Here is a 20,402-nt window from a genome sequence, read left to right on the forward strand (position 1 = left end):
CCCGGGGCGGCCGAATACTCCAGTGTTGGTACGTCTGTCCGCACGTGGAGTTGGCCGGCACGGTGGAACTAGCCTACGCCGGGCAACAAACGCCCACAGCCCTGACATTCAGGCTCCGGGCTGACACCGATTGTTATCATTTCAAAATAAAAACACCATCTGCCCCCCATGTATATGTCAAATACCCGTCATGTGTAACTGACAAGCCGACTGATTATAGAGGGACCAGTTCCCCTAATTATGCTATATGTCAGCCACGACATACATGGGAATCATAGTGTATTTACCTTTATTTTGGTGACGCATGCATTAAGATATTATAATTAAGCATATTAGGGGCGGCTCAGCAGCGGGGATCACTGCGCGAGGATTCAGTATCCTTTTTATTACACTGTCTGTGTCCTATATGTTTGATTTTAGTCAATATTTCGCAACATTTTATTGAATAATGTCATTAAAAGTTAAATTTTAAACCTTTTTTCTTCTGAAGTGCACTACACAAGTGACATTCTTTTCTCTTGAAATAAAAATAATTCTTCAGGCTAGTTATCTGCAGCTTTACCATTCCTTGTTCAAATATGCAAACATTCTGAAACACCCCTGATATGAATCCCAAGAGGAATGTTTCTCAGTACTTTTATTCTTTATAACACTAGACTGCCGATACCTTCTTTCAGCTTAACCCTTGGAAGGAAGATGGTGATGTAAAGATGGAGGATGTGGCTGATTTATCTAATGCCACCTGAACTCCTTTATCATATGCCCGCAGCGCTATTATTGCATCTCATCTTATACTTATACTTATACCGATTTTCGGGAGCCTCCCAGCCATTTCGCACAGCGTCTATTCTTGCAGGCAGGGGGACTGGGGGCTGGCCAGCAGCTCATAGAGCTGCTGGGCATGCCCCACAGCGGCGAAAAACGGGGGCGTGGCCTCGCGACAGTGCCACCATTATAGACCACGCCCCTTCCCAGTAGGCCACGCCCCCAAAAACAATCGCTGCGCGCCTCTGGCGTGCACCCTGTCCATACCCTCCAACTGTACCGGATGTACCGGCAAATAAAACCTGTACCGAATGTACCGGTTTTTATGCCCTTAGCCGACTCCCCCAGGCTGTCAGTGGTGCGCCAAGTGGTGCGGCCGTTCCCAAGGGTGCATTGCGGGTCCCGACTCCCGGACCAGCATGTGCGGCGAGTCATGATGTCATGACGTTTACAGGGGACACAGGACTCAGGCGCGTGAAGTGCAGCAGAGATAGCTGCTTTAGGCTGAGGACTCCCGGACCAGCGTGTGGCCGCGGCGCGTCATACCATCATGACGCGTCGCACACAGGGGACAGGGGACAGGACTCCGGGTGCGAAGAGATAGCTGGCAGCTGCTTCAGCTATCTCTTACTGTTACTGACTGCACACAGCGTGGAATACAGTGGCCACGGGACCCGGGTCATCAGGTGCAGCCAGCGGCGACCAGAGGCTGGACTCTGGAGCACATAGGTTAAACTTTTTTTTTAAATAAATCTCTTCTTCATTCTTGTGATGTGCTGCAGCTCAGTCTTATGACATGTGATGGCTGCTGACATATTAAATAATGCATTTATTTTCAATCTTCTGCCTACAATATTATGAATATTTTTTTTTTTACTTTATTCTAAAATGTAAAAAAAAAAGATTATTCATAAGTTATTGTAGGCAGAACATTGAAAATAAACTCATAATTTAATATGCCAGCAGCCATCACATGTCATAAGACTGAGCTGCAGCACATCACATTAAATGAATTTACCCCAACCGCACCTAAAGTGCTCCTAAAGTTAAGAGTATCCCCTTATAAAAAAAAAAAAAGAAGCCCAGTACACATTTTGAAAGGAGGCATGACCACGCCCCCATTAACCCACGACCACGCCCCCATTTGCACGTGGCCACACCCCTTTCTAAATGTGTACCGATTTCTGCCCTTTAGATGTTTGAGGGTATGCCTGTCCTGACCCGGCATGTCCAGAAGTCGGGAGGTATGATACCGTCCTATCTCTCTTTACTTTATTACTCTTCAAAGCTTAGTACATCTCAGTGACGTGCGGTGGGGTCATTGCCTGGGGAGGCACTGATCTCCCTGCACGGGACCACAGGCACGGGACCCCCCCCCCGCATACCATGTTATATGGCAGCAGGGCGTACATGCACCCCCCTCCCCCAGCGGACTCACCTCTCCTCGGCAGTGACAGCGGCTATCTCCCAGCAGCGCCGGACTCCACGCTGTCGCGCTGCTGCATCCTATCCAGGTGGGCCCTGCATGTGTGTGTGTGATTGGACAGCGGATCCATCACTGGATCCGCTGACCCAATCACATCTGGGGGCGTGCATTCATACTGGTGCCCCTGTCATTGCGGCACCAGTATGAGTGCCGCTTCCCCATTAATTTTCAATGGGCTTTTACAGCCCATTGCTGCACCCTGCCCCCTGCCCTCCCCTACCCGCCCCCCGCTGCCCGGTGTTTTAATGTTAACAGCGGGAGGCACCTCTCCCGCTGCCTCCCACCCTCACATGCAGCAGTGTAAGATGGTAGGAGGCAGGGGGAGAGGTAGAAATGATGAAAATAATAAAATAAGATATATAAATATCTTCTTTTTATTATTCTCATGATGACAGGGGAGGCACTGCCTCCCCTGCCTCCCCTGACTGCACGTCCCTGGTACATCTGCCCCAGTAATTGATGCTAATATTGGTAGGCCCGTTTGGTCTTCAAGATGTTTTGATAAAGCTGCATTAGTCTGAGCCACTAGCTGAGTAGGTTGCTATGGTAATGTCACATGACCATATAGTTGCAGTCAGAGGGAAAGCTAGGAAAGGAAGTAAAAAAAAATCTAAAAAGTTGTTTTCTGTGCACCCACTTTAATGACATGTTGTTCTCTGCATCTTCAAGTTCCTGCTCTCACCTTGTGCCATATATTGCAACAGTTCCCCTTTACATAAAGTATGTTCTGATGTCATCAGCTGCCCCGTACTTACCATATGAGATGCTCATCTGCTTATTGTCTCACTATCACTGTTGTGCTATAGCAGTATAAGGGGCCTGGGATTCCCAGAGAAATCTGATGGGTGTCTGCAAGGGGTGTGGATCGTTTTGTCGACAATACTAAGGTCAACAGTCATTAGGTCGACACCGTTGGTTCGACAGGGGGGAAGGTTGACAGGGTTCTAGGTCAACATGGGTCAAGGTCGACAGGTGTTTAGGTCGACATGGGAGAAGGTCAACATGGGTTTAGGTCGACATATGCGTTAGGTCGACATGGGTTAGGTTGACAGATCGTGAGGTCGACATGGTTTTTTTCACCCGAATGTCGACACAGTCGACATGGACACAGTTGGAGGTGAACCGCAGACTCTCACATCGCTCGCTTCGCTTGCTGTGCTCGGCACACTATTTTATTCTCACACCACACTCTTGTGGATGGTAGGGCATGAAATACTGCCCGTCGGCACATGTCGGCTCAAAAAACTGTGAAAAAACCCATGTAGACCTAACGACCTAACCCATGTCGACCTAACGCATATGTCGACCTAAACCCATGTTGACCTTGTCCCATGTCGACCTAAACACCTGTCGACCTTGACCCATGTCGACCTAGAACCCTGTCGAACTTCCCCCCTGTCGACCCAATGGTGTCGACCTAATGACTGTCGACCTAAGTGTGGTTGACAATACGACCGTATACTGTCTGCAAGTAGCTCAAAAGCATCACTATCATTGTAACAATACTAAGCATATGTCCATAACGTGTAATGCACATTAAAATGTCACTGTATCAGTGTTTCCCACTTGTTCCCATGGGGGGCGAACCCTCCGGCCAGGGCCGGTGCTAGGGTGTCTGGCGCCTTCCTGCAAACCAAAAATTTGCGCCCTCCCGCAATACTATTCCCGCAATATTATTGTTATCACCCAGCTAAGGGTGATTGCAATAGTATTCACCATTCCACTTTACTGTATTCCACTTAAGATATACTGTACATGTATGTGAGTATATTTTTAGCATCCGGGCAGCAGTGCATCACACATCACATGGCACAGCACATGGCACAGCACATGAAGTATGTGCTGCAGGTACTTTTTGAACTAGATTGCATCGCATATAGTTCAAAACGCACGGTGGAAGAGCCCATCATATGTGTTTTGAAATACAGTAGATGCAATGGTGCACATCACATCGTATATGGGCAGCATATGAGGGGGTTCATCAGATAGGGGTCTATGTAAAAACCGGACCCGGACTCGACTCCGGACAGGACATCAAAATCTGCAGTCCGGCGCTTGTAGGGTCCGGTCCCGGGGGTGTCCTGTTCGGGGGGTGTCTTGTCCGGGGGGGTCCCTATGTTAGCTATCACCAGGGACATGGGGGAGGGGAGTTTACAGCCTCCCCGTGTGGTCCAGACCGTCCAGTTTTTGCTACATGCCCGGACCATACAGGGAGACTTTATTCTACCCCTCCTCCTCTACCTGGTTACAGGTGTCACAGTCAGCCCCCCCGGACAGGACACCCCTGGTCCGGGGGTTTTGTCCTGGTCCGGTTTTTACCCATACCCATCAGTTAGCTATATAAATAGACAGACAGACAGATATTGGGCAGATAGACAGACAGACAGACAGACAGAGATAGATTTTAGACAGAGATAGATAGATATAGACAGAGAGAGACAGGTAATAGATAGATTAATAAATTGATAGATAGATAAACGGAGAGAGATATAGACAGACACAGACAAATAAAAACAAACTCACACAGCCAGCTCCTCTGTAGGCTCCCCGGCCATCTCTCTTGTGCAGAGCTCCACACTAGGGATGGCCATCGACTATCGATGTTCCCAAAACATCGATGGACGGGACCTAGTGCTCGAGGTTTTGGGCATCAATAGGCGAGGGTCGAATAGTTTGATGCCTGATGGATGTCGATGGATGGCATCCGATGTTGAGATAGATAGAGATATATATTTTTTACCCTGCTGGCCAGCTGCCGGGCAACTCCAAGTTCTAGGCTTGAGTGTGACTCACTTTCTGAATTAGAATTATGTCATCATGCGGCGCAGCAGCACTGGTCTGGGAGTCGGGACTGTCTCTAGTGGATGGACTCAGGAGCAGGACACAGAGCCGCCGGGAGGTGCGCGCATTCGCGATAGAACTAACTAATCTGGCGCAGATAATAATGTTTTTTTTCTGAGCGGCGCGCGCATGCGCAGAAGACATATTATTGTCCAGTGCATCTTGTATAGTTCTATCGCGCTTGCGCGCATCTCCTGGTGGCGGCCGCCGCCCTGTTCTTCCTCTGCGCATGCACAAGTACACGATGGTGGCCGATAGAATGGTTTATAGCCATCAATGGTTCCTGCATAAACTGCCATCTATGGGAACCATCGATGTAAGATGCGTCGATGGCCATCCCTACTCCACACACTGCGATGGGGGCATCTAGTGGCTCCTGCAAGTACTGCAGTTAGCAGTAACTCTGGAGCTTTATTTTCCTCTGCCGCTCAGCTAAGCTCACCCTTCCCCGCGTGCAGGTGGGTGCTTCATGTTGCCAACGCCGCAATATCGTCTCACAGGCAGCGGCAGCCGACAGGAGCAGGGTGCAGAGTAGGGACAGCGCCTCTGCTGGCCAGCGCCTCCCTGCTTTGCATTCCCCCCCCCCCCCCCCCCCCCGCCGTGCAATGCCTGAAGACTGGTGTCAATGCATGGATTTGCCCCTGGGAGGCGGACTCAATTTTCGGGAGCCTCCCAGCCATTCCAGGAGGGTAGGAAACCCTGCACTGTATTAATTGAGGATCTGCGTTCCACCGCCGCCGGAAGTCCTATGCGATCCGCATACGTCACTTCCGCCGGATGTATAAGACCGGAAGGACTAAAACGGAAGCCAGATTACGGCGGGAAACAGGAAAACACACCAACGTATCAGCGGGAGCTGACGGAAAAAGATGGATTAGGACTTTGTGTTTTATTTGCTTGTTTTTTATGTATGTATAGAAGGTAGGTAATCCATGTCTGGTATTAGGCCCTACTTTTACCTGATGAGGAATGGTATTTAAACTGGAGGAGTTTACCATAGCCTCACACCTTGACAAAGATACCGCATGGTATCGAAACCGGTCGGTTCACAAGTCAGGAGGAGCTGTTACAGAGGACCCTGAACCATCCACCAGCCTTCATACACTTCCAGGGACGTCTGCCTGTATGTTAACATCGTGCGCTTTTTGTCTGCATTCATTATGGGCATAAGATTTTGGTGAGAGTCCATTGTTAACACGCTTATCCTGCTGAAAATATGTTTTTAATGTTTTAATAAATTTCTACTGCACCATGATGGTCTCTTATCTCCCGTTTTAAGTGACATCTGATGGTATTTTGGAGTGGAGCAGTGTGCTGGAAGGAGTTATCTCCCCCATTAAACTCAGTTGTCTACCATCTTGTAGACATATCTTTTTTGGTACGAATTTAAAACAATCTGAACCATCCATAATTATTGTTTGTTGTACGGTATCACACTATTGTGTATTTTCTTCTCTTACTTTTGGGTAAAACCATCTTGTTTGAGAGAGAGAGAAATCCCCCCCAAATTAAGACATCAAGGGGAGCCCAAGGGAAACTCCCAAATCGTGGTTTGGTATTATATATGAAAGGCTAACTACTCCTCACCCCTGTGAGGTGAAGTACTGCCACTGACTACTAGAGGCCACTCCATGAACCAAATTACTCCTTTGTGTGATAAAAGATGTTATAACAGAAAGTGAAAGCAATTGTTGCAGGGACACTGATTTGTTTCAAATTTGCTGGATGTGGAGAGAGGGAGCTGTGAAGACCGAGTTTGGAGGTAGGTTTGTGGGCTATATACTGTCACAGCTCAAAGTGAAATTACATTGCAGAAGCCATCATTTTGAAGGGCTTTTAACTTGTTATATTAGAAATCACACATATTACACATAACTAGAATACTGAAAACACTCTCCTGTGACAGCTGTGTATTTTTTTTATTTGTTATTTTGGATCGGTGGGAGGTCTGATGTCAAAAGGAATTTTACACCATGGCTCCACTTGTTCTAGAACCATCCCTGTGTCTCTCATTCATATTTACGTATGTGAATCTGAACTTCTTGTACATGTGACACCCAACCTCTCCCAACTTCCCAGGTGTCCTCTTTTTCTTTACAACCAATAAACCAGAGTTTTAACTGGATTTGAACTTTGGACTATTCTAAAATCTCAAATGAAATAAGTTTCTCAAGCATTGCCGCTCAGGATCATTATGTGGCCTCTACTCACCTCTGCCATGAGAATACCAGGACCAGGCCTACTACCTGGATCTGAGTGGGGAGAGAACTACAGGAACTTTATTTTGACAAAATTATAAATGTTCCGGTCACACTAATGTCCAATGGGTATCCCCTCCCCCCCCCCCCCCCCCCCCCCCGCTGAGCCTGGTCAGGCCCCAGGACCAGACTCAGCGGGGGGGTCTCCCCCCTGTGGAGACAACTTGCACCAGGACCAGGCTCAGCGGGGGACATTTCCATTGGACATTAGTGTGACCGGAACATTTATAATTTTGTCAGAATGAAGTTATCCCAGTTTCTTCCTTCAGTTGGTTACCTGAAAAAGTGTTCTTACCATGTAATTTTTTTGTTCTTAAAGTGTACCTCAGCCCCACCGCATGCTATTTCTGTAGTCTGTACCTCAACTGTTAGTAGCAACCTAAGCAGTGCACCCAAGATCATTGCCTTGGTTGATTGATTTGCGGGCAGGGTGTGCTTCCTTTGAATCTTTCCATACAGGGTATATCAAATACCTACTAAAGTGTCAGTTTTCCTATGTCTGTATTGGGCCATTGTATGGCTCACCTCCCACAGTGTAACCTTCGTATGTGCACCCAACATGGCTGCCTCATCAGGTACGCTTGTAAATAGAATAGAAAATACATGGACCTGATGGTCCAAAAATCATTACCTACCAAAGAGTCCCCACGTTGTAATCAACACACACTACTCAAGTGGGTAAGAACATTGGGGGTATACATATAATGCTAACTCGATATATATTGTGACAGGTATGATATTTGGCAATAATAGTCTTGTATCATTTTATATTATTGTTCAATTTTAATTGTGCTTTTATTGGTACTCTTTACCTAGAACGGCGCCCACGATTTTGATCGTGGGCGTCGCAGGTATAAAAATCGCGGGCATTGAATGCACGAAAAATCGGCCGCGACGCGACCGACGCGATGCCCGCGATTTCCCATAGGGATCAATGTTAAATTTCTCAATTGACCCGATTTTACTGTTCAATGCCTCAATTGACACGATTTTTCCATAGGAAACAATGTTAAATGGCCCACAGAGGCCAAATAGGCACCCTAAAGTGTGAAATGGCCCCCACATTTTTTAACGCCACCCCACGATCAACGTGAACCCGAAGTGTGGCGAGCGCAGCGGTACGCGTCCTACGACCTTTTCATACCCCCACTATCCACATCAGCGTGGAGTTGAGAATAGAATAGTGTGGCGAGCGCAGCGAGCCACCGAGCCCGAAGCGTTGCGAGCGCAGCGAGCCCCGCGAGGGGACGCGGATACCTGTGAAGCCCGCGAAGGGACGCGTTTACCTGTGAAGGTATCCGCGTACCCTCGCGGGGCTCGCTACGCTTGCCACGCTTCGGGCTCGGTGGCTCGCTGCGCTCGCCACACTATTCTATTCTCAACTCCACGCCAACGTGGATAGTGGGGGTATGAAAAGGTCATAGGACGCGTAACGCCGCCCCTCGCGGGCTCGCTGCGCTCGCCACGCTTCGGGTTCACGTTGATCGTGGGGCGGCGTTAAAAATTGTGGGGGCCATTTCACACTTTAGGGTGCCTATTTGGCCTCTGTGGGCCATTTAACATTGTTTCCTATGGAAAAATCGTGTCAATTGAGGCATTGAGCATAAAAATCGGGTCAATTGAGAAATTTAACATTGGTCCCTATGGGAAATCGCGGGCATCGCGTCGGTCGCGTCGCACCCGATTTTTTAGTGCACTCAATGCCCGCAATGGCCGTGCTAGGTAAAGAGTACCCTTTTATTTATAATAAATTGTTATAGACATTTACAGTGCGCTCTCAGTTATATTGTGTGGTTTTGTTTAGACCTGAATGTATGCTCCAATCACACCACTTTTGGTATCTCATCTTGGGGTAGACCAGTGGTTCCCAAACTGTGTGCTGTGGCAACCTGTGGTGACTTGGGACACCTGCAAAGGTTCCTTGGGTTGGGGGTCCAGAAATAATACACATTCATATTGCTCAGTGTAATAGGAAAAACTAGTGCTTCTGGCTTCCAGTCATAAAATATGTAGACTAAAGCAAATCCTGTCTCACCACATAACTAACCCCAAGGTTGACATTTAAACACAATTTACGTAATTTAATATTTTTTTCTAAATTTCTCAATAAGAAACTTTTGTCTAAGTGGTACCGCAAAAAAAAAATCAAATGCTCTAGGGCGCCATGATTCAAAAACATTTGGGAATCACTGGGGTAGACTATTCCACCCGGGTAATCCTATGCACCAAGATGGCTGCATCACCCAGTACCCTTTACTGACACAACTTATGGAAGTTTTTACCCAAAATCCCTACACCAATCCTACAAAATGCTTACTTATTGTACTGTAGGGTGTTTTTTTTTTAAGTTGGTGTGGCTTGTTTATTGATGTATTACTTACATCTTATGTATAATGTGCATTGTTTCAATGTCTTTACCTGCTTTGGGGGGGTATTCAATCTCCAGCCGCTATTCCCGACGGTGGAAATAGTGTCAGGGCCCTATTTAATGCTCTCTTTCCCAACAGCATTGAACAGGGTTCTCTGTAGAACGGGCCTGACTTTAGAAGCAGTCGGGCCCATTCTGCTGAGAACAGCCATGGATTGTTGAGCTCCTGGCTGCAGCTTGACGATCCACGGCCATATCTCGCTGCCATGCCCCCTTTTTGGCGTTCGGAAGGCGGAACATTGAATCCATCCTGCCGATTTCTCGTCAAGAACAGGACAGGGTCACGACAGTCGTGACCCGGCATTAAATATCCCACTATAAGTCCTGTTGGAGAAAGAGCGCTATATAAATAAATTTATTATTACTATTAACTCTGTTTCTATTTGGCAGTAGAGGTTACCTGTAATAGGTTTCTGGAATTGTTTTAAGTGACATGTATCTCAGAGGTGGAACTACCATTGGTGCAGCAGGTGCAGTGCATAAGGGCCCCTGAGGACTAAGGGGCTTACTCCTGCCCAGGTCACCCATCTGGTCTCTCGGTCACCCACTGCTGTATTGCATATCTTGAACTTGGGTTGGGGTGGAGGAGGGGGAACAATTTTTTTTTTCACCTGGGCCCACAATACACAAATTCCACCACTGGTGAGTCCTATTTGAGTCTTTCTACTAAATGTTCCTTTTTGCTCTTTAAGGGGCCCATTTACTATTGAACATTTGGGGCTTGCAGTAAGATGGAGGGACCGCAGCAGGAATCTCCAATCCCTGTTGAGATTCCTCCTGCACCGCTCACAGCCGCATCCCCCATAGGTTTCTGTGGCAGATTCGATGTTGCCTGATGGATCAATATTGGGTAGCATATAGGGCGGGATGTATTAAAATACATCGCCGCCCTTCGCCGCCCCCCCGCCGCGATGCTGCTGCATATGTACTAACATATGCGGCTGGCATCGCGGTGCGGTGATGGAGGCCCCCGCGATACCTGTACACCGGTGTGCAGGGGGTCTCCGTCACCTCCCTGCCGCCACGCTCTCCCCTCACGCCGGGGACAGCTATGCATGCTGTCCCCGGCGCTTCCTCCTCCCCCCTGCAGTCAGAAGGATGTCTGGCTGCTTCACTAGGGGGAGGCAGGGCTTACCTTCTGGGGACCCAGAGGGGGGGTCGGCGAGGCGGCGGGTTTGCGTCGGCGAGGCGGGCGGCGAAAAGAAGCCCATAGGCTTCTATAGGGTATCGCCACCCAAAGGTGGCGATACCCTTCAGTGCGGTATCATTTTTGATACATTGGAAAATGCGGTAAAACCGGGGTTTTACCGCATTTTCCATTTGATACATCTCGCCCATAATCAGGTGTCAGGGCTACCACCATTCTGAGATGGCGGTAGCCCATTGCACCCTGTGGGCTACAGGTTGCACTGCCGACGGGCAGTGAGGTCAGTGCTAACAGCACATGTGCAGACCCCCGGCACCTTCCACAAAAGATCTGCATACATCCTGGCAATAGGATAGCATATACTGTAGCAGTGTGATCTGGGAGGTAGATCCCACCCAGATCACATTACAATTGGTAAATGGTCCGCTTGGTAGCTTGGCAGCATGCAATGATTCTGCTTCCCTTCTTCTTCCCAGAATGAGCTTCACATTGTGGGGGAGATGTGTCAAATATTGATTAGAGATATAATATATAGCGAAAAAGTTCCAACCATTCATCTTCAATACAGATGTAAAATGTCCCTTCGTCTTAAAAAAGTTCCCAGCTGATTTCGGGAACGAAACGCATTGACGTCATCTATTCCCTCCTGCTGACTGGTAACCTGTCTCAGATCTACTACACAGCTGAAGTGCAGCGTTCTCTGTTTAACGCTGCCGGCCATCAGCTCCCTGCCGCTGACCCTCACTACGCTACAGCCCGAGCATACAACCCAGTCCCCCGCTGGCTAACTACAACATCTGCCGCTGACTTCGTTCCGAGTCCCGCTATGGTCAGGACGGTGACTCCGTCACTGGCTACTCACGGACCGGACTGCGTGAATTCCACCACCGCTAAAGCAGGCTTCCAAAAAGGAGAAGATAAGCTTCTTTCTCTCTATACAGCCGGGACCCTACAGCAAATATCCAACAGCCTAAAGCACGCTGCAAAAAAGGGTGAGCATTTCAACTCAGTGTGTGGCCACACAATAAATATATACTATACCAACAGTATTAATTGAGACGGTCAGCCTCATTCATAGCTGGACATAATACCACTGTCCTTTGTGCACTGTTTCATCCAAAGAGAACATATATTGGCACCATAATTTGGTAACAGGTGCTGCTAAGCTATATTATAAGATCGGGATCCCAGTTCAGCAGTTAAATTGGTTATTTTTTATATATTAGATTAATAATTATATGTATTGTCCATTTTTGTATGTAATTAAATGTATCTTTTTATAATGTTTATAATTTTTCTTATATAAATTTACAAAACAAACAGTGTATCCGTCATACATTTTATTACAGCCAATATTGTATATTTATATTATTCCAAATTTTTGTGATTTATTATATTCAGCAGCGCAATACACCTTTATTTCCTCTCTCCTAGTGGTTCTTTCTATATTGTTTAGTGTGAGTCTGGGCGGACTTATCAAGGTGTCTGCTGCAGCTCTCTATATATAGATTAAATGATGCTACCAAGCGCCAGGCATTGTAGCCCGGAGAGGCTCAGTATAGGCCAACTCCGGACTATAAATCCAGATGTAAAATGTCAGTTAGGTGCTGATACATTTCCCCCTATGTGCCTTATTATTGTGCACCACATGGCTGGCTGGTTATCAGCTAATGGGTGGGTCTGTTATTCTTATATATAGCTTATATAACAGAGAATACTATAAGTGAGGCAGATTGGAGCAGATGTATGAACTAGTGTATCTGCACTTAACGCTAGTTAACTGGGGGATTACGTTTTTTTTAAGATGTACAGGAAATAACGGCTTTATCGGCTGCCCCCTGCATAATACATTGGGGCAATATGGGTGCCCGCTTCTCACGTTATGCAGGAGAAGCGGGACCCATTATTTTTAAAATGTAAAGGGCTTTTTAATACATCTGAAATGATCCTGCACACTCAAACAATGAAGGGTTGTGGTTTTCCCAGGTGTCCAAGCTAATCTTGGCAAGTAACTAGTTCTCATTAATGTTTGTACTCAGTACAGGAGCAAGTTTTATCATCTACAGAAATTCTTGGATGAATAATGATAAAATGCTACAAAGATAATGGATTTCCGAATCATTCCAGCAGGAACATATCACTGAGTATTACACTGGCAGGTGCAGACCAATTGTCATTTTGAGCATAATTCTGGTTTGATCGGAATGGGCCGAATTCAGCCCATTTCTGATGGTGAGCGGTCTACACATGCGTATGTGGGGGGGCATACGAACAGCGACCAGATCTGAATTATGCCCTCTGTACCTTTTCCCATACTACCCTAGTAATATGATAACTGACAGTGGGAAATGTGATACTGTACATTATACGATGTAAGCCCCATGTCTGGGGGGTAAGCAGGGCCTGATTAAATGTTCCAGGTGCCCTAGGCTAATACACATGTAATGCTGCTATACACACGTGTATGGGCACTCGCCGGTCATACTGCCCATGTAAGGAAGGTTATACACCAGGCATGTATGATCTAATGCTTGGGATGTGGGAAGGAGACTTTGGCTTTAGGCTGCCTAGTTGGTGCTGTAGCACAATGTACATAATGTTCCATCAGTAAATTACATTGGCAAGGTCATCTGGCAGTCACATTAAAAACTTTACCCCCGACAGTACATCGGGATGGGTGATAGCTAACAAGCGTGGAATATATTAGGCCTTAATTTTATTCCTCTGCTCACCTGCTAGGGGCTCCCCTCCCCCAGTCCTGGTGCCCTGGGCCAGTGATGGCTAACCTTGACACTCCAGCTGTTGTTGAATTACACATCCCAGCATGCCCTGCATCCGTTTTGGCATGGCCAAATAGCAAAACTGTAGCAGGGCATGCTGGGATATGTAGTTCAACAACAGTTGGAGTGTCAAGGTTAGCCATCACTGTCCTAGGCAGAAGCCTAATCAGCCTATTGGTTAACCAGGCACTGGGGGGTAAGGCTGCCTTTCAGCACACCTCACATACCTGCAATAAGCTTCACAATCATTATTTATTTATTAACAGTATAGTTGAACATTCCCATCAGTCCCTGCCCCAGTGGAGCTTACAATCTATTTTCCCTACCACATGTGCATGCACACAGACATTTTAAGGTTAATTTTATTGGAAGCCAATTGACCTACCAGTATATTTTTGGATTGTGGTAGGAAACCGGAGTACCCGGAGGAAACCCACGCAAGTACGGGGAGAATATACAAACTCCGCACAGTTAGAGCCATGGTGGGAATGGAACCCATGACCTCAGCACTGTCAGGCAGTAATGCTAACCATTACATCGTCCGTGATGATCATGTCACAAATATATATATATTTGGAACATAGGGCCTAATTCAGGCCTGATCGCACAGCTGCAAATTTGTGAAGCTGACGATTATCGATAGACTTCGCATGCGTCTGGGACGCATTGCGCGTGTGCACAATGCCGTCCTGTAAAGAAAGCCTGCTACCTTTTTGATAGGAGCCATGTGCAAGGTCACTGACAGGAAGCTGGTGTTTTTGGATGGTAAGCAGCTGTTTATTGGGAATGCCAGCAAAAAAATGCGGTCGTGCCTAGGGAACATGCAGGTGTTTTAGGGGAGGGTGTATGACGCCAGCTCCGCCCACGATCAGTCTGTTTCCATCACCGCTGCAGAATAAGTCCAGTGTTTCACTCTGGCGGGCTGGCCACTGCAAATTAGCAGCCATGCGATCAGATCTGAATCAGACCCACAGAGCACCAGAGTTAAATACATTTCTTTATCATATTTAATAAATTAAAAACGAGTTAAATCAAATGTAACACTGAAATGAGTGTTAAATCTCTCTGAATAATGTAATGCAGTCTCAGCTCTCATGAAGTTCCTGTAATATCTGTTTCAGCTGCTCTCGGACCGTCTCACAGAAAGCACAGGCATTAGCAGGTACACGCCAGTTCATATTGCTGATGATGCTGATTAAACATTCCTGTGCCGAATTCAGATCCTGATGGAATCTCCTGTCATCTGTCTGCAGAGCCATGTGTGTGCAGATGTTTCTGAGTTCTATGCTGTCCTGAGAAAAGGGATAACAATAACCTTAGTGAGGTTTATATCAAATCTCTACAAAAGTTGTATAAAGTATATAACAATGAGTATATATAATATATATATAAAAGCTCTAGTTCAGCGGTTCTCAGACTGTGGGTCCTAACCCCAAAGTGGGTCCCAACCTTCTCAGCATGGGGTGGTGACTCCATGTTGCTGACCATCAGGCTGATGACTTTTCTAATCTCAGTCAGTGATTCAAGGGGTGAAATGTAATAGGAGGAGAGATGCAGAAAGTTAGAGACTTGGTAAGATATCTCCAGTTTTTTTGTAAAGCGGCAATCATTTACACTGCAAAATCAAACTGCAATGTAATTGATTGTCGCTTTAAAAAAAAAGATTTCGGTACTTATGTAATATCTGGACTCCCGTTTTTCTTATGAGACCGCGTCCCCTCGCGGGGCTCGCTGCGCTCACCACGCTTCAGGCACGGTGGCTCGCTGCGCTCGCCACACTATATAAAATCAACTCCATGCGTAGTTGGATAGTAGGGGTATGAAAAAATGGGGTGCATTTAACATGGAAGTCCAGATAATACATAAGTACCGAAAGCTACTACCGCAGCAGCGGAGCAGGAGAGCCGGAGGAAGGAGCAGGTGTTCGGTGAGAGAAACCCCCCCCCCAGCAGCACAGCAGCCACATCGCGCACCCCACCCCCCTTCCCCCCCCCCGGTGGCAACATTGCGGACCACCACCCCCCCGCCACCGGCCAGGTAGCCATATCACGGTAGCCACATCGTAGGCCCCCCCCCGAACCTGGGCGGCCGCCACATTGCGCACCCTCCCCGGAGCAGTACAGTACAGTATGTGCTGTCAGCTGACTACACATGTGATGTGATGACCTTTTGCAGGACCTCGCTGGGGTCCTGTCATTATTTTTATTGTCTGATGGGGTCCCAGAGCAAAATAGTTTGAGGGCCCCTGCTCTATTTGATTTATATGACACTAGTAAAATCATGTAAATGGTATGAGAATGGAACATACTGGTTCTAATAGCCCCATGCCCACATGTACTTGAAGTGGAGGATGATAGTGTCACAGGAGGTTTTAGGCAACACCTGCCTTCTATGCATTCCAGGCCAGGGATTATAAAGTGTTTCCAATGATCTCCTACCTGACCTACCACAGTTGCCAGTCCTGGACCCAGAACCCCCAGTATTGTGACATACTGTCAGTCGCTGCCACTGCCCTGCCCCCAAATGTCTGTGCCTTAATCATATCGCAGCTTAGGCTGCACTGGTATCCGGGCCCTAGGTCAACCATGTCTAGGTCGATTTTTATTAGGTCGAAACCCTATGTTCGACAGTCAGTAGGTCGACACCACTGAATGGTCAACAATGAGATGGTGGACAGTCAAAAGGTCAACACGAATTTATTACATCTGTTTGGGTCCGACATGTGCCGACAGGCCGTACGTCATGTGTCTACCCATGTCATGTCGACTTTGTGTACCTGCTGATCTAATGCATGTCCACCATATTTGTCAACCTACTGACTGCCGACCGCATACCGTATATACATTGGTGATTATAGCAATATGTGACCAGATTTGCAGCCCATTTAATTATTACACACATTGTGGCCACTTATGCTATACTAGTAAGCCGGAGGACTGCCCGACAGGGGGGATCCACACTCACAGAGGCTATTCTACCTTGTGGGGGTCCACGAACCCCATAGAGGGAGAATAGTACCTGTGGTCGAGCGAAGCGATTCATCGAGCCCGCAGCAAGTCCACAAGGGGCTTCTTTGTGCTCGCCCCCCTGTCGGAGCACCAGCAGTCGGGATACTGACCGTCGGATCCCCCCTGTCAGACCACCATACCACACTACACACACACACACACACACACACACACCCTCGAAGCTAATGCTCCCAAAGCTAGTAGATGTAGTTTCACTTGCTGCCAACAGATAGCAGTGTATTGGCATCACACAGACACTAGACATATATATAGATAATTCAATTTGTGTGAATATACTTCAAATAAATGATCTTCCGTATATTTAACTATTGCATTGTATACAGCCATATTGCACTGTTCTTTAACTTCTGTTGTTAATGATGAGGTGCAGCATATCCCATTGAGAAAATTACTCACTTTGAGGTGAACAGGTGACTGGTGGCCCAAGGGCAAATGGTCCACTAGGTTTTCCTCCACGGCTAGTAGCTCTAGACAACAACGTGCGATTCTGGACATGCGATTCCTGGACGCTTTCTGCGACAGTGTGAGCTGTTTGGAAGAGTCTGCTCCAGCATCTGGGCACCCAGACTGCGCTGATCCCGGCTCCTGCAGCCTAGTGCGGCTGTAAGACAGTCTGCTGGCCGCATTGTGCAGGTGCAATGCATTGTCCCGTATCCCTCTCTCATCCATCAGGAGGATCATTGTACTGAGAGCTTGGGCTTGGTGGATGACTGCCTCCATCAGGACTGCAGCTGGCCGGGGCATCTTATTCAGGACTGCAGCTGTCTGGGCCTGGGGTATCTCCTTCAGCACTGCAGCTGCCTGGGGCATCTCCATCAGGACTGCAGCTGGCCGGGGCATCTCCATCAGGACTGCAGCTGGCCGGGGCATCTCCATCGCTCAGCTGCACAATGAGAGAGAATAAAGCAGCTGTGATGTATTGCAGGTCCCAGCGTGCGGTCCAGGGCTCTGTGCTGTAACCTGACTCCCAGAAAGTGACCTTTGTTCGCTAGGTGCAAGCTCTATATAGAGGAAAAGCCACTGCCCTGTATTATTACTGTATCATCGCACATGCAGCAGGCTGTTATATCAGAGGACACATCTTATCAGTGTTCTCTTACAGAGCAGACTAGTGCAGACCCAGCCAGGAATTACAGAAGGAAACGTTTACCACATGCTCACTGCTGGGTTGTTACTGTGTTGTCACAGCCAATGGCATCACACACAGTGCAGTGCCCAACTATATTGTATGCTGCAATCAGTGTTCTGTGGGAAATAAATTCAATCACGTCTCTGCCTAGAAATCTGAGTGGAATGAATCACAGTGAATATATATATATATATATATATATATATATATGGTACTTCTTTACTTTCACGGCGCTAGCATGGCGCCGCGCGTACTTCCGGGTTACGCTCGCCACTAAGTAAAAAAAACGAAGTTAACGCCATGCCAACATGAATAGTTCATACCTCCAGTATCCATGTTGGCATGGAGTTGATTTTCATTAGCGTGGCGAGCGTAGCGAGCCACCGAGCCCGCAGCGTGGGCGAGCGAAGCGAGCCCCGCAAGGGGACTCTGACGCGCGGCGCCATGCTGGCGCCGTGAAAGTACAGAAGTACCATATATATATATATATATATATTAGTATCAAGCTAGCACACATGCCCATCACACTAACACCAGAATCTCCTATTTTGACCTTAGTTTTATACATAAGGTAGGTAAATCATTAATATGAGCTATAAGGTGTAATGGGCAATGTGTAACAACTGATAACGCCTATTTATCATAGGTACAGGGGATATCTCCAGGCAGCACAGATGGTGTAATGGTTAGCATTCCTGCCTCACAGCACTAAGGTCAAAGATTCAACTTTCACCATGGCCCTAACTGTGCAGAGTTTGTATATTCTCTCTATGCTTGTGTGGGTTTCCTCTGGGTGCTCTGGTTTCCTCCAAAAATATACTGGTAGCTTAATTGGCTCCCAATGAAAATTAACCCTAGAATGAATGTGTGTGCATGTACATGTGGTAGGGAATATAGATTGTAAGCTCTCCTGAGGTAGGGACTGATGTTAATATTCAAATATTCTCTGGAAAGCGCTGCGGAATATGTGTGCGCTATTTAAATGATAATTGATAATTATAATAATAACTTGATTTTAGTGAGAAAATGGGTTGTTATTATTATTAACTTTTATTTCTATGGTGCCACAAGTGATCCGCAGTGCCCAATTACAGAACAATTATCACAAGCTATTAAATGTAAAAGGGGGTTATATTTATTCCTGGGGTGATTCTCTACTTACTCCTTATTATACGCAGTAATCGGGAATGAAATGATGTTATTATTCAACAAATATCTGTAAGCTTTGCTAACCCCTATATTAGTTACAATAAAGTTGGCGTTGCCAGAAGAGGCCCCAACGAAACCTTTTCCACATTTACTGAAACCCTGCCAGAGTGAAGCACTGTGGGTAGGTATAACCACCTTGTCATCTATACTAAAGAGACTATGAAAGTTTAAGGGGCCTAGGAATCAATCTCCTGTTTATTTAAACCATGCACATGATTTTAAGTATTGGGTTTATGTAGCAGCAGCCTAATTAATTCAGGAACGATCATAGAAATCTCATGCAAAGGGTTAATTATCGCTACAGACAACAATCCCCATTATCCTCAATGTCTGACCAGTGGGGGATTCTGCCCCTGCACTGCAGCCCTGACCACACATTACATGCACTGTTGTATGTAATATATGGGCTGGCTGAAATACCTGAGGAAAAGCAGTGTCATTGCCCTTCATGGCCCTGTCCTAGTGGTGGAACTTCTGGTTGGTGGGCCCAGGTGTAAAAATATAATTTGGGCCCCCCTCCTCCATGACAACCCAAGTTCACAATATGCAACACGGCAGTGGGTGACAGGGAGAGGCAGTGAGTAACAGGGAGAGGCAGAGTGTGACAGGGAAAACCAGTGGGTGACAGGAACAAGGTGACAGGAGCAGCAGGGGGTCCCTTAGTCCTACCACTGCACCTACTGCACCATAGGGATGGCCATCGGTGCAGTCGTCATCGATTGTAAGTAAACTATGTGATGGATGACCCTAGATAGTTTTACCTATCAATGGTTATCCATTTTCTTTGACTGACTGGCCCCTCGGCCAATCAGAACATGGGGGGATCTTCATGGGTGTCCCGGCATTCTGAAAAACAACAAAAAAACAAAAACAAAACATCGGTTTTGCTGTGCCATTGATGAGGGGGAATGGGATCATTCGTCAGACTGCATTTAGGTCTATAGTCATTAGGTCGACCCCACTAGGTCGACTGGCAGGAAGGTCGACCTGACTTAAGGTCGACATGGGCCAAGGTCGACATGACTTAAGGTCGAATTTGCATAAAGGTCGACATGAGGAAGGTCGACTGGTCATAAGGTCGACATGGGTTTTTCACTGTTTTTTGATCCGAATGTCGACACAGTCGACATGGACACAGTTGGCAATGAGAATCGGACCCTCGCATCGCTCGCTTCGCTCGCAATGCTTCGGGCACGGTGCCTCGCTGCGCTCGGCACACTATTTTATTCTCCCACCACGCCCTAGTGGATGGTAGGGCATGAAATACCGCCTGTCGGCACATGTCGGCTCAAAAAACAGTGAAAAACCCATGTCGACCTTATGACCAGTC

At 47.1% G+C, this 20,402-nt stretch overlaps 1 protein-coding gene across 1 annotated transcript; it reads right to left on the reverse strand.

Annotated features, from left to right (window-relative positions):
* Window positions 1-14,689: 14,689 nt before the first annotated feature.
* Window positions 14,690-17,904, reverse strand: DLEU7 (deleted in lymphocytic leukemia 7). Its single transcript, XM_083171302.1, has 2 exons — window positions 17,131-17,904; window positions 14,690-14,997 (listed from the first exon to the last, which is right to left on the reverse strand). Exons 1-2 carry the CDS (start codon window positions 17,608-17,610, stop codon window positions 14,791-14,793), a joined length of 687 nt encoding a protein of 228 aa, XP_083027428.1. The 5' UTR covers window positions 17,611-17,904; the 3' UTR covers window positions 14,690-14,790.
* Between the last annotated feature and the right edge of the window lie 2,498 nt (window positions 17,905-20,402).

This window comes from Crinia signifera, chromosome 2 (assembly GCF_055691185.1).
Source record: "Crinia signifera chromosome 2, ASM5569118v1, whole genome shotgun sequence".
In the NCBI taxonomy this organism is placed as follows: Eukaryota; Metazoa; Chordata; class Amphibia; order Anura; family Myobatrachidae; genus Crinia; species Crinia signifera.

Coding starts and splice junctions, on each gene's coding strand:
- DLEU7 (XM_083171302.1), bottom strand. CDS start 17,610: ATGGAGATGCCCCGGCCAGCTGCAGTCCTGATGGAGATGCCCCGGCCA. Junction 14,998..17,130: donor AGTCACCTGTTCACCTCAAA/GTGAGTAATTTT, acceptor CCCTTTTCTCAG/GACAGCATAGAACTCAGAAA.